This window comes from Symphodus melops (assembly GCF_947650265.1).
Source record: "Symphodus melops genome assembly, chromosome: 13".
In the NCBI taxonomy this organism is placed as follows: Eukaryota; Metazoa; Chordata; class Actinopteri; order Labriformes; family Labridae; genus Symphodus; species Symphodus melops.
The window spans coordinates 6,913,691-6,931,281 of NC_136703.1; the positions used below are offsets into that span (position 1 = coordinate 6,913,691).

Sequence of the window (17,591 nt, forward strand, 5' to 3'; positions counted from 1 at the left end):
ACCTTTTCTTTTTTTTCTTTTTTTTTTTACACCACCAGCTATTGTTTTTGATTTTGTTTCTGTTTTGTTCAACCATCTCACCAACATTTGTTTATGATTTCAGGTTGCTTTGGTTGCCATTAATGTTCTGGGAGATCCTTTGGATGGCAATGCTTTTAACACAATTGTGAGTCTGCACTCTCCTCAGCCGTCACTGAACTTACATTAACACAGCACAAGGTGGTGCTGTTGTGCTGTGGCTCTGTCATCCGTCACTTCATCGGGCATTCGCTCATGTTTCCTTATCAATCTACTGACATCCCCGGTTTGACCTTCTGGCTCACTCAAACAAGAGTATGAGGTCAAAAAGGATTCCTCACATGTATTCATGTTGTTTTAAAGTAAAACATTAAACTCAATAAATACAATGTTTATTATTTGGCTATTTCCTCTTTGCCAAGTTATAAACTTTACACCTTTCTGCCTTTTTAAGTTGTAAAAAAGTGGAAGGTGATCGACAAAAACTAAACGTGTTGGATTTGACAGCAGACAGTCCAAGTATTGTGCTCATATTTCATGAATTATTATTTGGTTCTCGACCCAGTACTCTTTATATTTACACTTGCATGTACGCACGCGTGTTTACCTGAATAATGTGTGCGTGTGCAGGTGAGTGGATACGTGTCAGGAATGTAGTAATGAGACACAAAGAGAGGACAGTATGTAATCACACAGGAGGCCTTTAGTTAGCAAGTGTAATCAGATAGTCCTGCAGATGGACAGGTCCTGGAGGAAAGAGAGAGAGGGGGAGACCTTAAAACACACACACACAGACAGAGAAACATGGAAAGACAAGGACACACACTTGCACAGATTCCAGTGAACAGGCTGTGCATTGTTGCTCCACTAATCCGACTCTGAGCACCTCTACAACAGCACTGATCTCACCTGGAGGTTCAGCTGGATTCTGTTCTCTTCTGTCTGCTCGGCGGGCCGACGTTGTGTTTGTCCTACTGCGCTTTTGGATTTAGAGAAGCTTATTTAAATGTGTGCAGCTATCACACGGCAGCTCAAGAAAACATCTGAACACTCACGCGGTTTATCTTCTCATGCAGGGTTTCTTCTTTACTCTACTGCAATAGAGGTGAACCTGCTTTTTGAATCATAGTGCACAAAGAAATAGGAAACTATGATGTTGATATGAAATAGATGCTGGTTCTCTGGTAATGCCAATCTTCAGGAAGTACATTGTGTGTGCGGTGTTGACTCAACAATGATCTGATGTACGAAAAAAATAATTATTGGAGCAACATCTATACACATCGACTCACTCACAACTTACAGCTTAGATGGTCTACATATTACTGCCCTCTAGAGAAGTGTACTAAGGATTCATCACAGCTGATGTCATGACATGCCATAGAAAGAACAGCACAGGCTTGTAATATTAGAGTATTGATGACGGCTCTGTTTTTTTTGAAAATGAACACCAAAGTTTGTCGATTGTTCATGGATCGAACTTTTTAAGGTTTCGTCAAAACATGTTTTATTCTTTCTCCGCGACTCACAGAACACAGCATCGCCACTTTTTGAGAGGCTATATTTTTGACAATAGTTTTTGAAAATGTTCATGTTTGTAAAGAGTTAAAAGGTCTTTATCAGCATATTTACATATTTATTACATATTTGAGATAATGCCTCATTAAATTAAAGTTTCCACTCCTGTTCAAACTTCAACATGAACATGTTATACAACTATGGTCAGGTCTTCTTGAGCACAGTAATATTAGACTATACGTGTGCGTGCGTGTTTGCGTGCGTGTGTGTGTGTGTAATTTCTCCATCTGTTTACCCCCAGCCAAGCAGAGAGCAGCTGATCGAACACTACCTCAACAGTACACAGCTGGAAGCCGCCTTGGACTCGACATTCATGGGGTGAGGCTAGGCCATTGAACCCTCGTTTCTTTGTCTTGTGACAATAACACTCGTCAACAAAGCCTTTTCGTCTGGAAGCCAACCAATGAGGCTCTCAAGGTCGCACAGATTTGAAGACAATGCAGGTGGCAGCTCATGCAAAGAGGAAAACACATTTTGGAATATTTTTTTAAATATATCAACCCCCAAGGGACGCTTCACCTCAGGGTCTGACTTCTTGGGGGGTTGGGTCAGTGTTTTTCTCATTTCATCAGGAGTTGCACAATAAAAACGGAGACAATTTAACTGGTGGTGACGCTTACATATTGTACACCAGCGTTATCTCCAAGCTTAGACTGACTGAATAATGTTGATGCATACAAGTACAAGTTATTGATCTGTGTATTTTAAAGAATACCTTGCCTTTGTGTCTTGTCTCACATGCAGCAAATGTGAGTCTATCTCCATGTTGGATGACCTGGCATTCGACATGTACCAGGACCCCGAAGTTGCCCACATCATCCGTCTACTGGACAAAAAGAAGCAGGACATGGTCCGGCAAGAGAAATTTGAGCAGGCAAAGAATCTGAAGCAGGCAATCGCAGATCTGCAAAAGGTACTGGAGCTGCTGGTAGGCAGGCTGGATGGCTTACAATGCATCAAATATTGGATCAGTGAGAGCAAATCGAGATTCTTAATTAGCTACTCACAGTCTGAACAAGTTCAGAATAACTTCAAAGGCTCTCGTGAGGTTTGAGATGAATCTCTTATAACTGGATTCATTTTGCTCAGGGAGCTTAAGAGTTGATCTTTATGGGGGCAGCTGGCGCTCACAGGTGGATTGGGTCTTCTTATTAGAATGTCAGAGTGTTCAGATGTGTCACTCTGCTGGACTTTTTTAACTAAAGGGTGGCACTGTCTTTGATTAGCAGATATAGCCATAACAGCATAATGAGGTTAGACTATTGATCTTAAGTCCTCTATTTGTGCAAAAGAAAGAAAACCCAAATGAAACAGAAGTAGACGTGTACATACAAAATTTAGAAGCGGGACAAAATAAACCCCCTGAGGGCTTGTAAAAGGAACCCAACGAATGCTTACATTAAAGCAGCCGCAAAGTCACAAACTACTTACACATGTAGCTATTCTGTTCAGTGCTTTATTTCCTATTTGAATTCAACTGTGCCTTTATTTTGAATTAAAGTAAGGACCTTGTGGTCGAACAAAGGTTATGATATTAACTCAAGCACAGAAAAAGGAACAAACACTGAGAGAAAACAGTGACAAGGAAAACAAGTGAAATGTTTGATGTCACAAGGCGGATGTTACTTTTCACTCGTCAGTTGAGCCGACAACAAAAATTATGGGTTTTTTTTCCCTTTCTATCTGGACACTGTGGAGGCGTAACCACAGTGTGCATTAAGGGACGAAATACAATACGATTAATAAAAATAAAAACAATGAATGCATTCATTTCAAACTTAATTGATTTTGACTAACTAGTTAATGCTGACAGCCTGAGTCAAAAGAAAAACAATACCCCTGTTATTTAGAATTACTGGGAAAATATTGGGATTATTTAAAGCTTGAACTTTTCTGGGTGAGATGTGATTTTCCATCCACTGACGATGGAGTGAGACCAACTGTGTGAATGGTACATCATTTTTACAGATATCCAGTGTTTTTTCAGCACTGTTCGTAACAGTAGTTGTTAAACATTGTTCAGATTCCTGTGACTCACCTCCTTTGTATACAGCGTTACCATGCTTACCATGAATTCTTAATATGCTCAACAGCTGCGATGATGGTCCTTTGGAGATGTCTTTCCCACTCCCCGCTCCCCAACCACAAGTGTTTCTGTAACAAGATTACACACACAAACACACTAGCACCTTGTTAGCTGAGCACACTGACACTGTGGAAAGAGAAGTCGTCAAGGCAGTCATGCTGAAAAAACCCTTGTCATCCCAGCCTCAGGATGTCAGAGGATGGTTTGTGTTGTTACATGATATGTGAAAGCACACCACAGAGAAAAGCAGATGGGAACAGAGTATTGTCATGGTGTCTTTCTTCCACTTTGCTGAGAGCCTTCGTTTAAACCAGAAGGCATATATGTATATTTATACATCACATTTTACGCAAGACTTTAAAATCATCATCAGAAAAAGCAAAGGGCCTCATTAAGAAGAGAGAGAATGCTGAAGACGATAAATAAAAGCTGGAGGGGGAAAAAAAGGTGCTGTGTTTGTTTTGTTCCAAAGAGAGGAAAGAATCCCAGGGAGTTGATGTCCACACACTGCGTCGCCTGGCACCTAGTTGACTACTTAATTCAGCTGCATGGAATTTCCTCTCATCGGGAAATTACGTGTGTCACTTACTGGAAGTTGTTGTCACCTTCCCAGCCTGTAAATCTTCATGATTCACCACATGGCACACTTACTTCAGCCGGCACCGGGGCTGTGCAAAGCAGGACTGCTTGTGTAAAGTCCAAGTGAATCCCCAAACCTGCACCAGTAAACACAATTCTTTTTAATTACAACTTTGTGTGTGGCCTTTGTTTGTCTTCGGTTATGACAGCAGCCCCTTGCCAAAGCGAGTTCTGAGATCTGAGAATACAGCGACAGCATGACGATGAGGTGAAAGCGACAAAAAAAACGAACAACATTAACTTCATTTGACTGACTTGATTTCGAGTCTGTGTGCACCTGAAATGTGTGAAATGCCTCGTTGCACAGAAAGACAAAGACCATGAGACCACAAGCAGACTCATACTGTAGTACGGCCTTACTGCCCTCTTCACGTTTAAACATGCGTTAAAGGCTCATGCTGTCGCTTCCCATCCTTTATTGGATTCTTCCAGGTGGGGGAGCGTCTGGCTCGCTATGATGTTGAGAAAAGATGTGCCATTGAAAAGGAAGACTATGACCTGGCCAAGAAGAAGAAGGAGATGATGGCCGACTACAGGAAGAGTGTCTACCAGCAGCTGGAGGTCCACAACCTGCTGGATATGGCACTGGTCAGTCACCAGTGATGGCGATGTCATTCAAACAGGAGTTGTTTTATCATGATAGAAAAAATACATACGTTTTGCCTTGACATGATATTGAGATTAAACCACAGGGATGTAGAGAAAATAACTACTTATCTTGCATCATCCAAATGCTGTTATCAACTTACACTATTTCTTCACCAGATCACCAGGGCTGCAGATTCACCCCCAGTCAAAGATCCTGCTTCCCTCCTGCCTTCTCCGGCTCACCAACCAGTCCCCACCAAGGCCCTTGTGTCCACAGACACATTGAAGAACAGGAAAAAAACAAACGCTCCCCAGAAACAACAGTCAGACTCAGAAACTGTTGCCACCAAACCAAACAGACAACCTGAGACACCGTGCTCACCAACTGCTGTACCCAAGATAGATGTGAGTGGCACTCTATTAAATTTATCAATGATGCAATACATTAGAAGCTCTTTACAAAGAGTGAATATTCAGACACTTGATGTTGTATATTGAAGATTGTTAATGAAAACCCATACTTGTTGATTATTAAGCTGTAGACAATGTGTACCTTTACTTTCTGTTACGTTTTTTTTTTTTACTTCATCTAGCATGTTTCCTGCATTAAGCCTCTGTAGCACATGTGATGAGCATCAGTAGCTTTTATGCTTTACTCACCACCTACCCAGACCAGTCTGACTGCAGGCTCGGGTTTCACTATTTAATTAAAAGCGCGCAACAGTCGGCTGACTCTGGCGACTGCCAACCTGGCCTAAAGGTAGGGCTTTGAGTCCAGGAGAAGACAGAGGATTTTAAGCTATAGGCTATATTAAGCTTAGGAATATATTGAGGAAGTTAAACATCTATTGTCAACATGATGCTGATTGACTGGCATATTTAGTAATGAAGTGCCAATGAATATTTATAAGAAGTATCGATATTTTTGACACCTTAGACATTTAATGATACACCAATAAATCAATTGATGTTAAAGTTGATGTTATGTTATGAACATGTTTCAGTATTTTGTTTCCAGCTTTTAATGCTAGTATTGTTGTCTTGTGCCCACAGGTGACCCGTGTACCTTACGATGAGAGGCCTCTGCCCACCCTTCAGAGGAAAGACAGGCCCGTGGAGGTCATCCAGAGTCCCCCAGAGTACAACTCTCCCCAGCATGAAGCCCAAATGACTCCACGAAGCTCTGAGATGAGTGGGGAGCCTGAGCCACTGACAGAGAAGGCCCAAAGAGAAGCTGGCTTTCCTATTGAGGTCTTTGGGGAAAGCCTGGTAAGAGATTAAAGTGAAGAAAGCAAGGGATTTTACTTTCTCCTGGGGTTTTGTTCCCGCACAAAACCCTCCAAGGATTCTTTCTTGGATTCCTTTAACTTCATACTACAGCATGATATTTAGAACCCTTTTTGTCCATAATACATTTTTATTAGAGCATATATCAGAAGACAAGAAGTTGGACCATCAGAGAGGGATATACAATTTTAATAGTGTCTTGTCTTCAAATACCTATATGAAATATTTTATTTATCCTCATCTGTGTTCTCAGCTAGCCTACATCTTGTCAGTCAGGCATGCAGTGCTGGACAGCTCTTGTGCAGTTTTATTTGGCATGCGGCTGCTGGAAAATGGGAGTTTTGCTCTGTTTATGGTTTTTTAACTTTGAGTGACATTTTCACAACATGAATAAGCCTTTGAAACATTGGTGATATTGATGACAAACAATTATTGGTTGAAAGAAGAAGTTTCTAAATTGGCTGTTTAACCCACATAACTGATATTTGTGATATCTGTCTCGCACATTAGCTCATCTTTTTCCCTCCTTTCCTTGCAGGTTGCTGGGGCATATTCCAAATCCTGGTCCTCCAGGGAGGATGCTCTCATGGCTATCCAAAAGAAGCTTTTGGAACTATCACCCACCACCCCAAGAGAGGAGCTCAGGAACGTCATAAGAGCTGCGACCTTCCTAGTGAAGAAGGCCCTCCTGGATAAAGTGTCATCTGTGAGTCACTTACGCATAAGACATATTGTATTTTGGTATTAGAGCTGTAAATAATGTAGAAGAAGTGCTTTGTTGTTGAGAAGACTCGTCTTTAAACTGGCTTCTTTGACAAAAGGCACATTTGATAAAAGGCTTTCATGGATAAGACAGGCTGCTACTACTTATAACTCCTTTAGGAAGGGTGAGATCATTCTGCTTAAAGGCTGGCAGGGTAGGTGTAATTCAGTTAAATTGGCATCAGTGTTAGTTGGGAAGTCACACAATTGATAGCTTGAAAATATTCTAAAATTTTTAGTAAATGAATGTCATTAATGTTAACGGTCAAATATTATGCAAAATACACCTTACCATGTTGTTGTTATACTAATGTGGGTAACGTGTCCCTAGCTGCTTTCTTTAAATCCCCCAGTTATGAGAAAAGTCTGCCCTCCCCGTTTTCTGCCTGCTTCTCTTTTTGAGAAAAATGTGTGCTCAAACAGGCCGTTTGTAGATTTTCCCTTCATGACATCACAAAGGGCAGTAACCCCTCCCCCAGGTGGCTGACACTCCCACAGCTAGGTATTTGTTCTGCCCAGTGAGTCTGCCTTCTTACTGTAATCAATCGAACATGGTACAGGAAAGACTGAGCTACATCCCCCTCGAGAGAGGGGTGTGGTTAAGCATAGCTCATTTGCATTTAAAGCTATAGACGCAGTCTGTTCTGAGCAGGGCTGAAATTGAGGGGTTAATAGGTATAAACAAATACAGGATCATGGTGGATTTTTGGCAAAAACAACTTCACAGACATGTCTTTGGGACCTCTGAGACTCATTTTAAGGTTTGAAAATGATGTCCTTTAAAGAGAAAACAAGAATTTAGTTATGAAAATAGAAACAAATAACTATTAAGTTAAAATCAGATAAGTGATAACGGGCTAATAATATTCTTCGACGACATCTAAGTTCATTGACCAGAAACTGCTGCCATGAAAGCAGCCTCTTTAAAGTGTTGCGGGTATGTTTTCTTTGCAGCTGTCAAATGCTTCTTTAAATCAGGTTCTCTGTATTCCTGTTAAAACTCCAGCGAATGGTCATAATGTTTTACCATCAGCACACACTCTCACATGCGTACTGTTAACAATGATCCCCCTGTACCATATCCAAGCACAGATCTCGCTCCTGGAGCTGGTTGACTTAAACCAACATTTTGGACAAGGATCACGTTGTTACCGTCTCGTAGTCAGCTATAACCTGTGTTGTAATAAAAAGGATTTGCCACAATTATTCAAGTGATTAATTTCCCCACGACATTGATAAACCGACTGCTGTGTTAGGAAGTTAACAGGATATTTTGCTGCTCCACAACTGAGCTTCAGTTTAGTTCCTGATAAATGCAGCCTCCTCTGAGGTCATGTTTTGATGTAGTTGGACTGAAAACCGCCGGGTGTCCGTTGGTGGTCTTGTTTATAACGTTTGCCTGTCCTGCTGCAGTTCTCAACATGACTGTACATCTATTACTTTAGCATTATCTGAGCTGTGTTCTATTGCTGAGCTGTTTGCTTGGTAACATGTAACCAAAACACTTATAGAAGTTAACAAAGTTTACATTTTAACTCATTAATCTTTATTTGTGTAGTACCAGTTCACAACAAATGTTATCTTAAGACACATTACAGGAAATAACATCCTCTTTGTTATAATATCTACCAAGACAAAACAAGAATCCGTCATGAAAAGTTAAAGTGGCAATAAGCAGAAACCTTGACTCATGATAAACAGCCATCTGACTAAACTGTGTTCGGCTTGAAAAATTGGATAGTGGGAGACGGGACATGGACTTGAGCTTGGATCGTGCTTTTCTAGTCTTCTGACTACTCAAAGCGTTTTAACACTGCATGTCACACCTACCCTTTAACACCCGTTCACACACTGATGGCAGAGGCTGCTACAAAGTGAGACCATCAGAAGTAACTAATCCCATTTAATCGCCATCGATGATGCAGTGGGAGCAATTAAGGGTAAAGCGTCGAGGACACATCGGACGTGTTGCTGCAAGAGCTGGAGATTGAACCCTCGACCTTCCGGTTGAGAGACAATGACTACCAATTGAGTGGTGCTTACTGCTTTGTTTTAATACTCACTGAACAAAATAACTTCACGAAGCAAGAAATGAACATTTCCTCCTTTCATTAAGCATATAAAGATAAATAGTCAATAAAAACCTCATTCATGGAAAATAAATGTCACCCTCCGTCTGCATACTTTAACTAATTCAAAGTAAACATTAACAAGTCGAGCCTCTCTGTTGATTGATATCACCCTTGTGCTAACTTTTCTTGGTATGCCTCTAAGTTCGGGGCTAAACTTAACATGCACTTGCTCTTCTCTCAGGTTTTTCATGCCTCCCTGAAGCTGCTGCAGGTACTCCTGAGTCAGCTGATCCCAGGCCTGGGGTTGGGCCGGGCTGAGCTGAACCACTGCTTGGAGCAGACTTGGCCCAGCCTGTTGGTCAGGACAGGAGAGTCAGCCAGCCGTCTAAGATCCACGGCCAATGCCTTCATACTGGTACTGTAACACGTCCAAATGACATGTCTACATGGCACCATTTGTTCCAGTCACGTCAACCCTTTACTTCTTGTCAGCTTTCCCCCTACCTCCTTTGCAGCTTTGACTTGAACGTCACAATCTGCAGCATTTGTTTCACCATCTTTCCTTGTGGTTTTTTTTTTCTGAGCTCCTTTTTTCCCCACCAGTATTAGAAAAACATGATTATGTATGTGCAGTTTATGATTTCCTCTGTGGTGAAAGTTAGAGTTCCCTCTTTTTTAGAAAGGCAGAGATCAGGGGCAACTTAAACTGTCCACACTCCTTTCACCTCCAGCGGTGATCAGAGAAAAGCCTTTGAATCTCTCTTAAAAGTCAATTGCCAGCCTTTTAGTTTTGGGGCACCACACGACCACACAAAAGCTTTTTTAAGCTGCAGTAGATTATTCATCCTTTGACATCCACTGTACTCTTTTGGTTTGGTAAGACACATTTCATGATGTGAGATGCAGTTGATAAGGACACCCTAAAAACAGTTAAATGTATGCATGCCTAAGAGGCTCCGGCTTTTATATCTGGGATTGAAGCTTAAATAAGAAGCTCTAAGGATTTTTGCATGGTAATGCACTGCTTATACTAACAGGGTGGGATTTCATCTTACGACAAACACATCAATCATTCAAGCAGCCTCCCTTTCCTATGAGGCAACTATTTGAAAGGTGGAGCAGCAGGATGACAGGATGACAGCATGACAGCGAACCCAAACACATCTATGTATCTAAACTAACAACTCTGCACTGAAAAAAACATCATGGATTAATTTGTAACAACTGTTTACATTATGCAGAAAATATTATTTTGACACGTTTGTTATGTTCCTAACTGTGTCTGGATTTTAAGGTCAACATGGTTCATGTAGATTGTGATTTATGCATTTGAAACGAGGCTGTCACGTTTGCGAGGCAGAAAACAGAGAGGAGGACCAAAGTGCAGGAAACAAAAACACAGAGACTATTTAGACAGGGCAATCAGACACAGGTGAGACCAATCAGACAGGTGAGGACAATCAGGGACAGGAAGGAAACGCAGAGAGGCAGGAAACCAGACAACACTGAAAACCGGCAATAAAGGATGTAAGAAAACACAGAAGCACGGGGAGAAGACATTACAAAATAAAACTGGAAACACTAAAGACTAAACAAGTAAACACCAGGAATCATTCACACAAGTTAAACAGGAAACAATATTACAGACAACGGAGAAGGACACCAAGGATACAGGGAAACAATCACACTAGGAAACAGAACACTAAGGATAGAAAACTAAAACAAGACGAAACACAGAACCAAACCATGACAGAGGCTTGGCTAAGTCTGCTTGGGACAATAACCAGAGAGCTGGTTTTTTTCTACACGCACCACAGTGTGCAAACACATAGAACAGCTTTGATGTCAATTCAACTTTCCAACAGTACTCACTCAAATGATCAAAAAAGAACTTTAGATTACTACTTTATTGACTCCAAACGAGCAGATGTCTGCTGAATACACACCACTGTATAAGAGGTACTGAGCTCTTGCAGACACGCATACAGATTTGTCTCCTCTATAAATCATCTGTATCTTTACACGACCACTGTCCCCTAAATGTGAACAGGCTCAGTGTGTGTCCTGGTCCCCGGGGATCACATTATTGTCTTTCTTAGTGTCTACTGCTCAGCCGGCTGAGATGCTATTTTTGAAGTCCAACAGGTGCAGTTACATGCAAAAACAAACCTTGCTGCATCCTAATCTTTACACATTTATTGTGCACTTCCTAGTGTGTGCATTGGATTGTGATTTCACTCTGGTGGATTGGTTCATTGGTTAGTTGGCAACGCAGGGCACAGCTGTGCAGGCCACTGTGATGAAAGTCAGCCCTGTGAAATCATTGTCTGGCCCTTCTGCAGCTCATCAGAGTTTCGTCAGAGCAACTTCTAAATGCCTCTTTGTGTGTACTTTTTTTTTTCTTTCTTTTTTTTCTCGTGTGTCTGCTGTTTTATATCTACTCCTGACATACATTTCTCTGATGATCTCTAACTGGTAAACAAGTGAGATGTTTTCGTTTTGTTTTGTTTTTTCCCAAGAGGTTTCCTCCGTCTTTTAATGTAATTGTACACTCGTATTCTACTTTGTCAGAACTTGTCTCTCAAACAGATGTTCCTGTTGTATTGTGCAGAATCACACACTAACTTGATTTACCTTTTGGATTTTGTGTCTCCAGTAAAGTCAGTGACTTTATGTCATGTCCCCCCCTTCTAGGAAATCGCTGTTTTGAAGGATGTACGCGTCCTGCAGGTAATCCCTGCTGAGCTGGTGAAGCCCTTTAAATCGTACTTCCCTTCTCGTCTGGCTCAAAGTCGGGCTGAGCTCATTCAGAAGCTACTTGTTGAACTTGGTACAGAGAATTCAGGCTTCACCTTGGACAACGTCATGAAAGTAAGTGAACTAAAACATTCAAAATACATCTGTTCAGTATTCTCTTCTGTCTAAAAATCTGTCAGACTCCTTAGTCGATGTTATAGCTTCAAGTTGAGAAGTCAGTTTGTATTACAATAAAGGGTGAACCAGACAGAAGCTCAGGTAAAAACCTCGATGACGAATCCAAAACATCATGAAGTAATAAAAAAAGCAAGAATCACACACAGCAGACAATGCTGGACAGCCAACGCTTGTCCAGGCAGGTTTTCTGTGCCAAAAATGCAGGTGAGGATTATGTTTACATATTTTATGTCCCGGAGAATGGAAAAGATTTGTTAGTGCTTAAAATTTCGCATCACCTAGACACAGTTGTCTATAGAGAAAAAAGTCACATTGTCCGTAACTAAGTGCTTTTCCCCCCTACGGGACTCACTGAGCATGTTATGATATATGATAAAGATTTTTATGGATGAAACCTGCAGCAGCCAAGAGAACAGCAGCTTTCTATCAGAGTTCAGAATCAAACAAGAAGCAACAGAAGTAAAAGCTGTTGATAGCGACTGTTGTTTTTGGCAAAGAATCAACTTCCTCTTAGATAGCAACTACAATGTATCCTTTAGCAACATGTTTGCACTTGTACTGTAAAGACAAACATACAGCGTTATGCCTGTATAATACCACTGTGAGGATGACTTCCATGTAGCTGATTTTCCGTTACATTTGGCTCTGTAATTATGATGTGACTGACTGAAAGGGAGGCTGTCCCTCCCTGACTTTCTGGGCCAATTCAGTTCCCTAAAGCAGGCTGCTTTCGTCAGCTCTTGTCAAATGAGTCCATATTGTCACCATTGGCTTCCACTTCTTGCCTCCTGCCCTCTGATTTCCTGCAGTGACTTCATATCTTGGTGCAAACTATCCAACTGTTGACCAGGCCGAGCAGGACAACAAGCTTCCCTGTCCTCCCCCTCTTTGGTTTACGACCGGTCCTCCCGACCCATCCCCCTCCTCCCAGCCTTCCTCTTGACCTTACACAGCTTTTATCAGTACAAGCAAATTGTTAGGTTTGTCCTCGAAGTTTCTCTGCCTTCTAAAACCAAAGCTACACAGGTGGCATTGGGTGGCCTGTGTTTACAGGTCTGTGCATGCTTGCTCAGCGCCTGTTTTCTTTGCGTTGGCTGCCGCCCATGTTTGCCTGAGAAATGTTTCCAGTCTGGATTGAGATGTGACAGAAGGGCTTTGCATTATTCCACAGATTGACGTTTTTCTTCTGTCCCAATAAACAGTCTGCCAAGAAAAATGTAAGAGACACAAGGTTTAAACTGGAGCTCATTTTTTTTAATTAGAAAGGATTTTGAAATCCATTTGATCGTCTCTGAGATGCCTGATTCTAATCAGATTTTATTTTTCTTCAGCAGGCAGCCTTTCTTATTGACTTCAGGGACTTTTTGAAAAAGTAATGTGCTTTTATTAGCCACCAGAGAAGCTGCAAAACAGATCAAATAACAGAGACCATTAGGTTTGTGGAAAAATGCTCTCATGGTGCTACTGTAGAATCGTTTTGTCGCCTCGATGATATTTCTCCAGTGTGTGTTTGAGAGCTGGTTAATAGAGATTACAAAGCAGGACTTTAATCTGAAAATTTAGCCTCAGGTTGTTTGGGGGGAAGTTGCAGACCCAGGGGTGCTTTGGATAAACACATGCCTGCTTGGCTTGTACCTGCCAAAACTTACCAGAAGACCAAGAATACGCAGAAGAACAAGCAAAGGCTTCTAGTGAGGCCTCAACAGTTAACACAAAAGGCTGGAGGAGGACCAAAACTACCAAGCAGCAGGAGTTATACTCTGACAGAGCAAATACACTGAAAGTTCTGTGTTTGTGTTCAGACAGACAGACAACTAGAGAAAGCACAGGGAGAATCTCTCTCTAACACTGAAGCAGGGATATTGTCCCTATCCAAAAAGCCACAGTTCAGTTTGGAGTGCAGACTTTTCAAAAGAAGGATTCAGTGGACTGAACCCTCGTGGTCAGTCAGTTGGCCACGAGGCTTTTAAAGATTTGTTTTGTAGGCTTTTTGGGTCATTATTTGAGAGATGGGACAGTGGACAGAGATGGAAATCAGGGTGAGAGAGTGTGAGGACTTAGCTTCCATATATGGGGTAGCGTGCACTAACCACTGCACCACCAATGAAATGTATTTTAAAACCCAGAATGCTGTGCAAAATTAAATGTATAATGTCACTTTACGTAAGTCTCCCAATCAAAACAAACGAGGATAAAAAAACAAAACAGATAGGTCCGGTTTGGGGAACGTTCTTCAATTGTTCTCAAGCAATTTATAATTTTGTATATTCACTGAGCAACCGTGCATTTCACATCTGAGCTGAGTGTCAATAACACAAGGTGGGCCAATGACGCCGCTTCCACTCTGATTGAATCAGACGAAGTAGGAACACATGCGTGCCTACTGAACAGATGGTCCCAACAGTATACAGTACACAGATAGACTGCTGTCAGACTGTGTAGGCACTTTATTCGGATGAGTCAACGCAGAACGCTGCAGACCCAGAGTATATAGAATCTCCACACACCTGGCCAATCAGCGACACACACCTGACTGTAGTGAGCTGATTGTCTCACCAATCTCACTGAGTACAAGGACACACAGGCTTAACTACGTTTGTATGGGAACTTCATTGGATCTCTACTTAACTTGCGGTTGGTTACGCCTGAATAACTGATCAACCTGTATAAATATTTTCTATATTAAATTTTAGAATACTGTTTTTTCTGATTAAAAATAAGGCAAAAAGGTGTTGATTGATGAAGAACCAACTATTATTCTTTTTTAAAAATGCAAACAAACCATAACTTCTGCAAATTAAACTCTATCTAGATGGAAAAACTCTATCTAGTGCAAATATCTGCCAACACCACTATCGTGCATTGGTATTTCCATCTCCCACACAAAGAAGTCCAACAGGGCTCTGACTAAGTCCTTGTGTTTCCACATTTAAGCTCTGTTCATATCTGCCTCTTTTAGCTGAAGTGTCTCCTCCTGATATATCTCGACCTTGCTGGCTGGTTTGAACATTTCTCCTTTTTCTTCCGTTGTTACCTGGGTGATGTGCTCAGAGGCGGGAACAGGAGAGAACAAGGAGAGGTGATTGAATTTCCTGTAATTAAAATGAGAAGTGGTCGGTGGAGAGAATAATGTCAGGCTGTCCATGAGGGAGGGATTGAAGGCCTTTGTACACACTTTACGTCTGAATGGTAATGTTCTGCACTGGTGATTGTGTTCTGCACTGGCGATATTGCTATTGTGTTGAGACTCTTGATAGAGATTATGTAGGACAATGGGTTTCTTTTACGTAATCATGTGCATTTCGGATTCGTGTTGAGTTATAAGTGCCTCATAACCTGTTAGGTAAAAAAATCTCGGGAGAATAACCAAAGCGGAGAGGGCTCCGTGAAGTCCTTAATTTAGTTTTTTAAGTGACTAAAATTGGGTTACATACAGAAAATGACGTGAAAAACATCTGGTCATCTGGTTTTGAGATGATCCAGAGCCACAGATGCCCAAATAATTCTCCAAAATCCTTTTTACATCGTCATTTCCAACTGGATTGTCTATCCTCACAAGATCAGACCCAGTTTACAACCAATTAATGGCACAATAATTAATAATATCCAGTCAGTCAAATGTCCTTCTCAAAGCCTGATCAGTTAACATGCTCATAGAAAGATGTCTTTTCCCTCTCTCAGTTCTGTAAAGCAGCTTTGGAGCACAGTGCATCAGGGGTTAGAGAGCTGGCTGTGCAAATCATCTTATCCATGTACCAGCAGCACAGAGCTGCTGTTCTCAGCTACCTTCCTCCCAACAATACTTCTGAACGGAGGTACTTCCTCTACAAAACCCTCTTTGATGGCTTTGCCAAGATCGAGGGAAAGCTGGTGGAAACTCAGGTGAGACTTTTTTTTTTCCTTCACTGCAATGAATTTATTGTTGAAATGTCAGGAAAACACAGTGGCATCTCGTTTTACTGTCCTAAAATTCTAAGCAGCACAGGATTTTTTTTTTTTTTTTGGAAAAACTCAAAGATCTTGGTTGATAGTGCTTTGGAGAACATTTGAGAAAGTAAAGTTTCCCAAAACTGTACCATCACGTGTCTGTTTTTTTTTTTACTCTGCACGCCGTCTGGTACCGACCAGACATCAAGCTTGCAGACTGCAGTTGTACGGCTTCTATTTTCATGAGCAAATATGAGTGGAGAGGCAAAAGGAAATCAGGAGCTCGGTTGATAGCATCTGTCCATGGCGAACGCGCTGCTTAAAACTGACTCCAGGGATAAAACAAGGCACCGTCTAGTGATGTCGCTACACTAGTTACTTAGCAACACAGCATGTTGTAAAGGCACATTCCACAATTTCATCTGTCACAGATTAAGCAGCTGGTAGATGTCAATCAAAAGCACCTCTTCAAGCTGTTTAGAGCACAAATATTCAGACAAGAAGACGTGATGTGATTTTCTTTTTTTTTTATTAAGCTTACAAGAAATTCATGCTTCCATATTTGGTATGATGTAGATAGATAATGTGTTGCATTTCTTTTAGATCCCTCATGTTGGCAGAAAACAGCAATGAAGCTGACCCTATTGTCATGAAATCTCCATACATTTGACAAAGCGTTGTGTTGACTGATTCTGCTGCAAAGCTAACTTGGTGAACTGTTGTTTGACTGAAAGCTTTTCACTCATTAAATGACTGAAGTATATCTACTGGAAACCTCGTGTTCCCATTACGTAATAAATACATGTCCTTGAGCAGTGATCCTCTACATAAGTCAGTGCCAACAAGGCCACATCGTGCCACCACAGCCCCAAGAGTCTGACGCTGTAAAATGAGAGAATAACAGAATAGGTGCGGTCTGTAACAACATTACAGCTGAAATGAAGCGGGATAAAAAAGGAAGCTAACAAGAGAAGGGAACAGTAATTGTGAGGTTAATGACGTGTCTTTTTTTCACACAGACTTTGAAGAAGGGAGTCGGTGAGCAGGACGGGCTAAAAGAGAAGGCGGAGATCCACTCTCTTCAGGAGCAGCTGGCTGCCTTGAAAGAGATCACGGTGGGTGGAGCTGTCATGAGAGACTGTCATTACATCACTTCTTGTGATGGCTACTAATTTGTATTTATAACTCTGCCAAGGCTTTGTAGAATGTGTACTCTGCTGGTGGTCAGAAACCTGTACAGATGAAATAAATGGTTTACTATCTACATGTACTTCCTGTAGTGTGGAGTCTCATCTTGTCTATTTCTTTAACTGCGGTTAAAAATTTGTAGAGCTTTGATGTGTGTTAGCATCTTCTTTTTTTTTTTTTTTGTGGAGACTGTGTTTCGTGACTTCTTCTCATTCTCCCCTCGTCTCTGTGAAGGATGGAGGGAATGAAAGCACAAAAGAACAACTGCCTAAGAAAGAAGCTCCCAAAGCTGAGAAAGGGACGCCAAAAGCTGGCAGAACACGTATGTAAAACCAGAGTGAACAGAAAGATTCAGCCTGTGAACACCTTCCTTTAAGGCACGGATGGCCTAGTGGTTAGGTCACACCCCATGTACGGGACAAGAGTCCCTCTCTATCTCTCTCCCTGTTTCACTGCTCTGCCGACTGTCCTTCACAATTAAGGCAAAATGGTCCAAAATCAAAACAAAACAA

At 41.4% G+C, this 17,591-nt stretch overlaps 1 protein-coding gene across 1 annotated transcript in view; it reads left to right on the forward strand.

The window, feature by feature from the left end:
- Positions 1-17,591, forward strand: part of cep104 (centrosomal protein 104) — a 32,297-nt gene that overhangs the window by 3,875 nt on the left and 10,831 nt on the right. The window contains exons 5-16 of the mRNA XM_079359096.1: positions 104-166; positions 1,838-1,914; positions 2,341-2,509; positions 4,754-4,909; positions 5,087-5,314; positions 5,963-6,178; positions 6,735-6,902; positions 9,272-9,445; positions 11,725-11,901; positions 15,646-15,846; positions 16,911-17,006; positions 17,314-17,401. Of these exons, the coding sequence (XP_079215222.1) occupies positions 104-166; positions 1,838-1,914; positions 2,341-2,509; positions 4,754-4,909; positions 5,087-5,314; positions 5,963-6,178; positions 6,735-6,902; positions 9,272-9,445; positions 11,725-11,901; positions 15,646-15,846; positions 16,911-17,006; positions 17,314-17,401 (1,813 nt within the window). The remainder of the gene's footprint in view (positions 1-103; positions 167-1,837; positions 1,915-2,340; positions 2,510-4,753; positions 4,910-5,086; positions 5,315-5,962; positions 6,179-6,734; positions 6,903-9,271; positions 9,446-11,724; positions 11,902-15,645; positions 15,847-16,910; positions 17,007-17,313; positions 17,402-17,591) is intronic.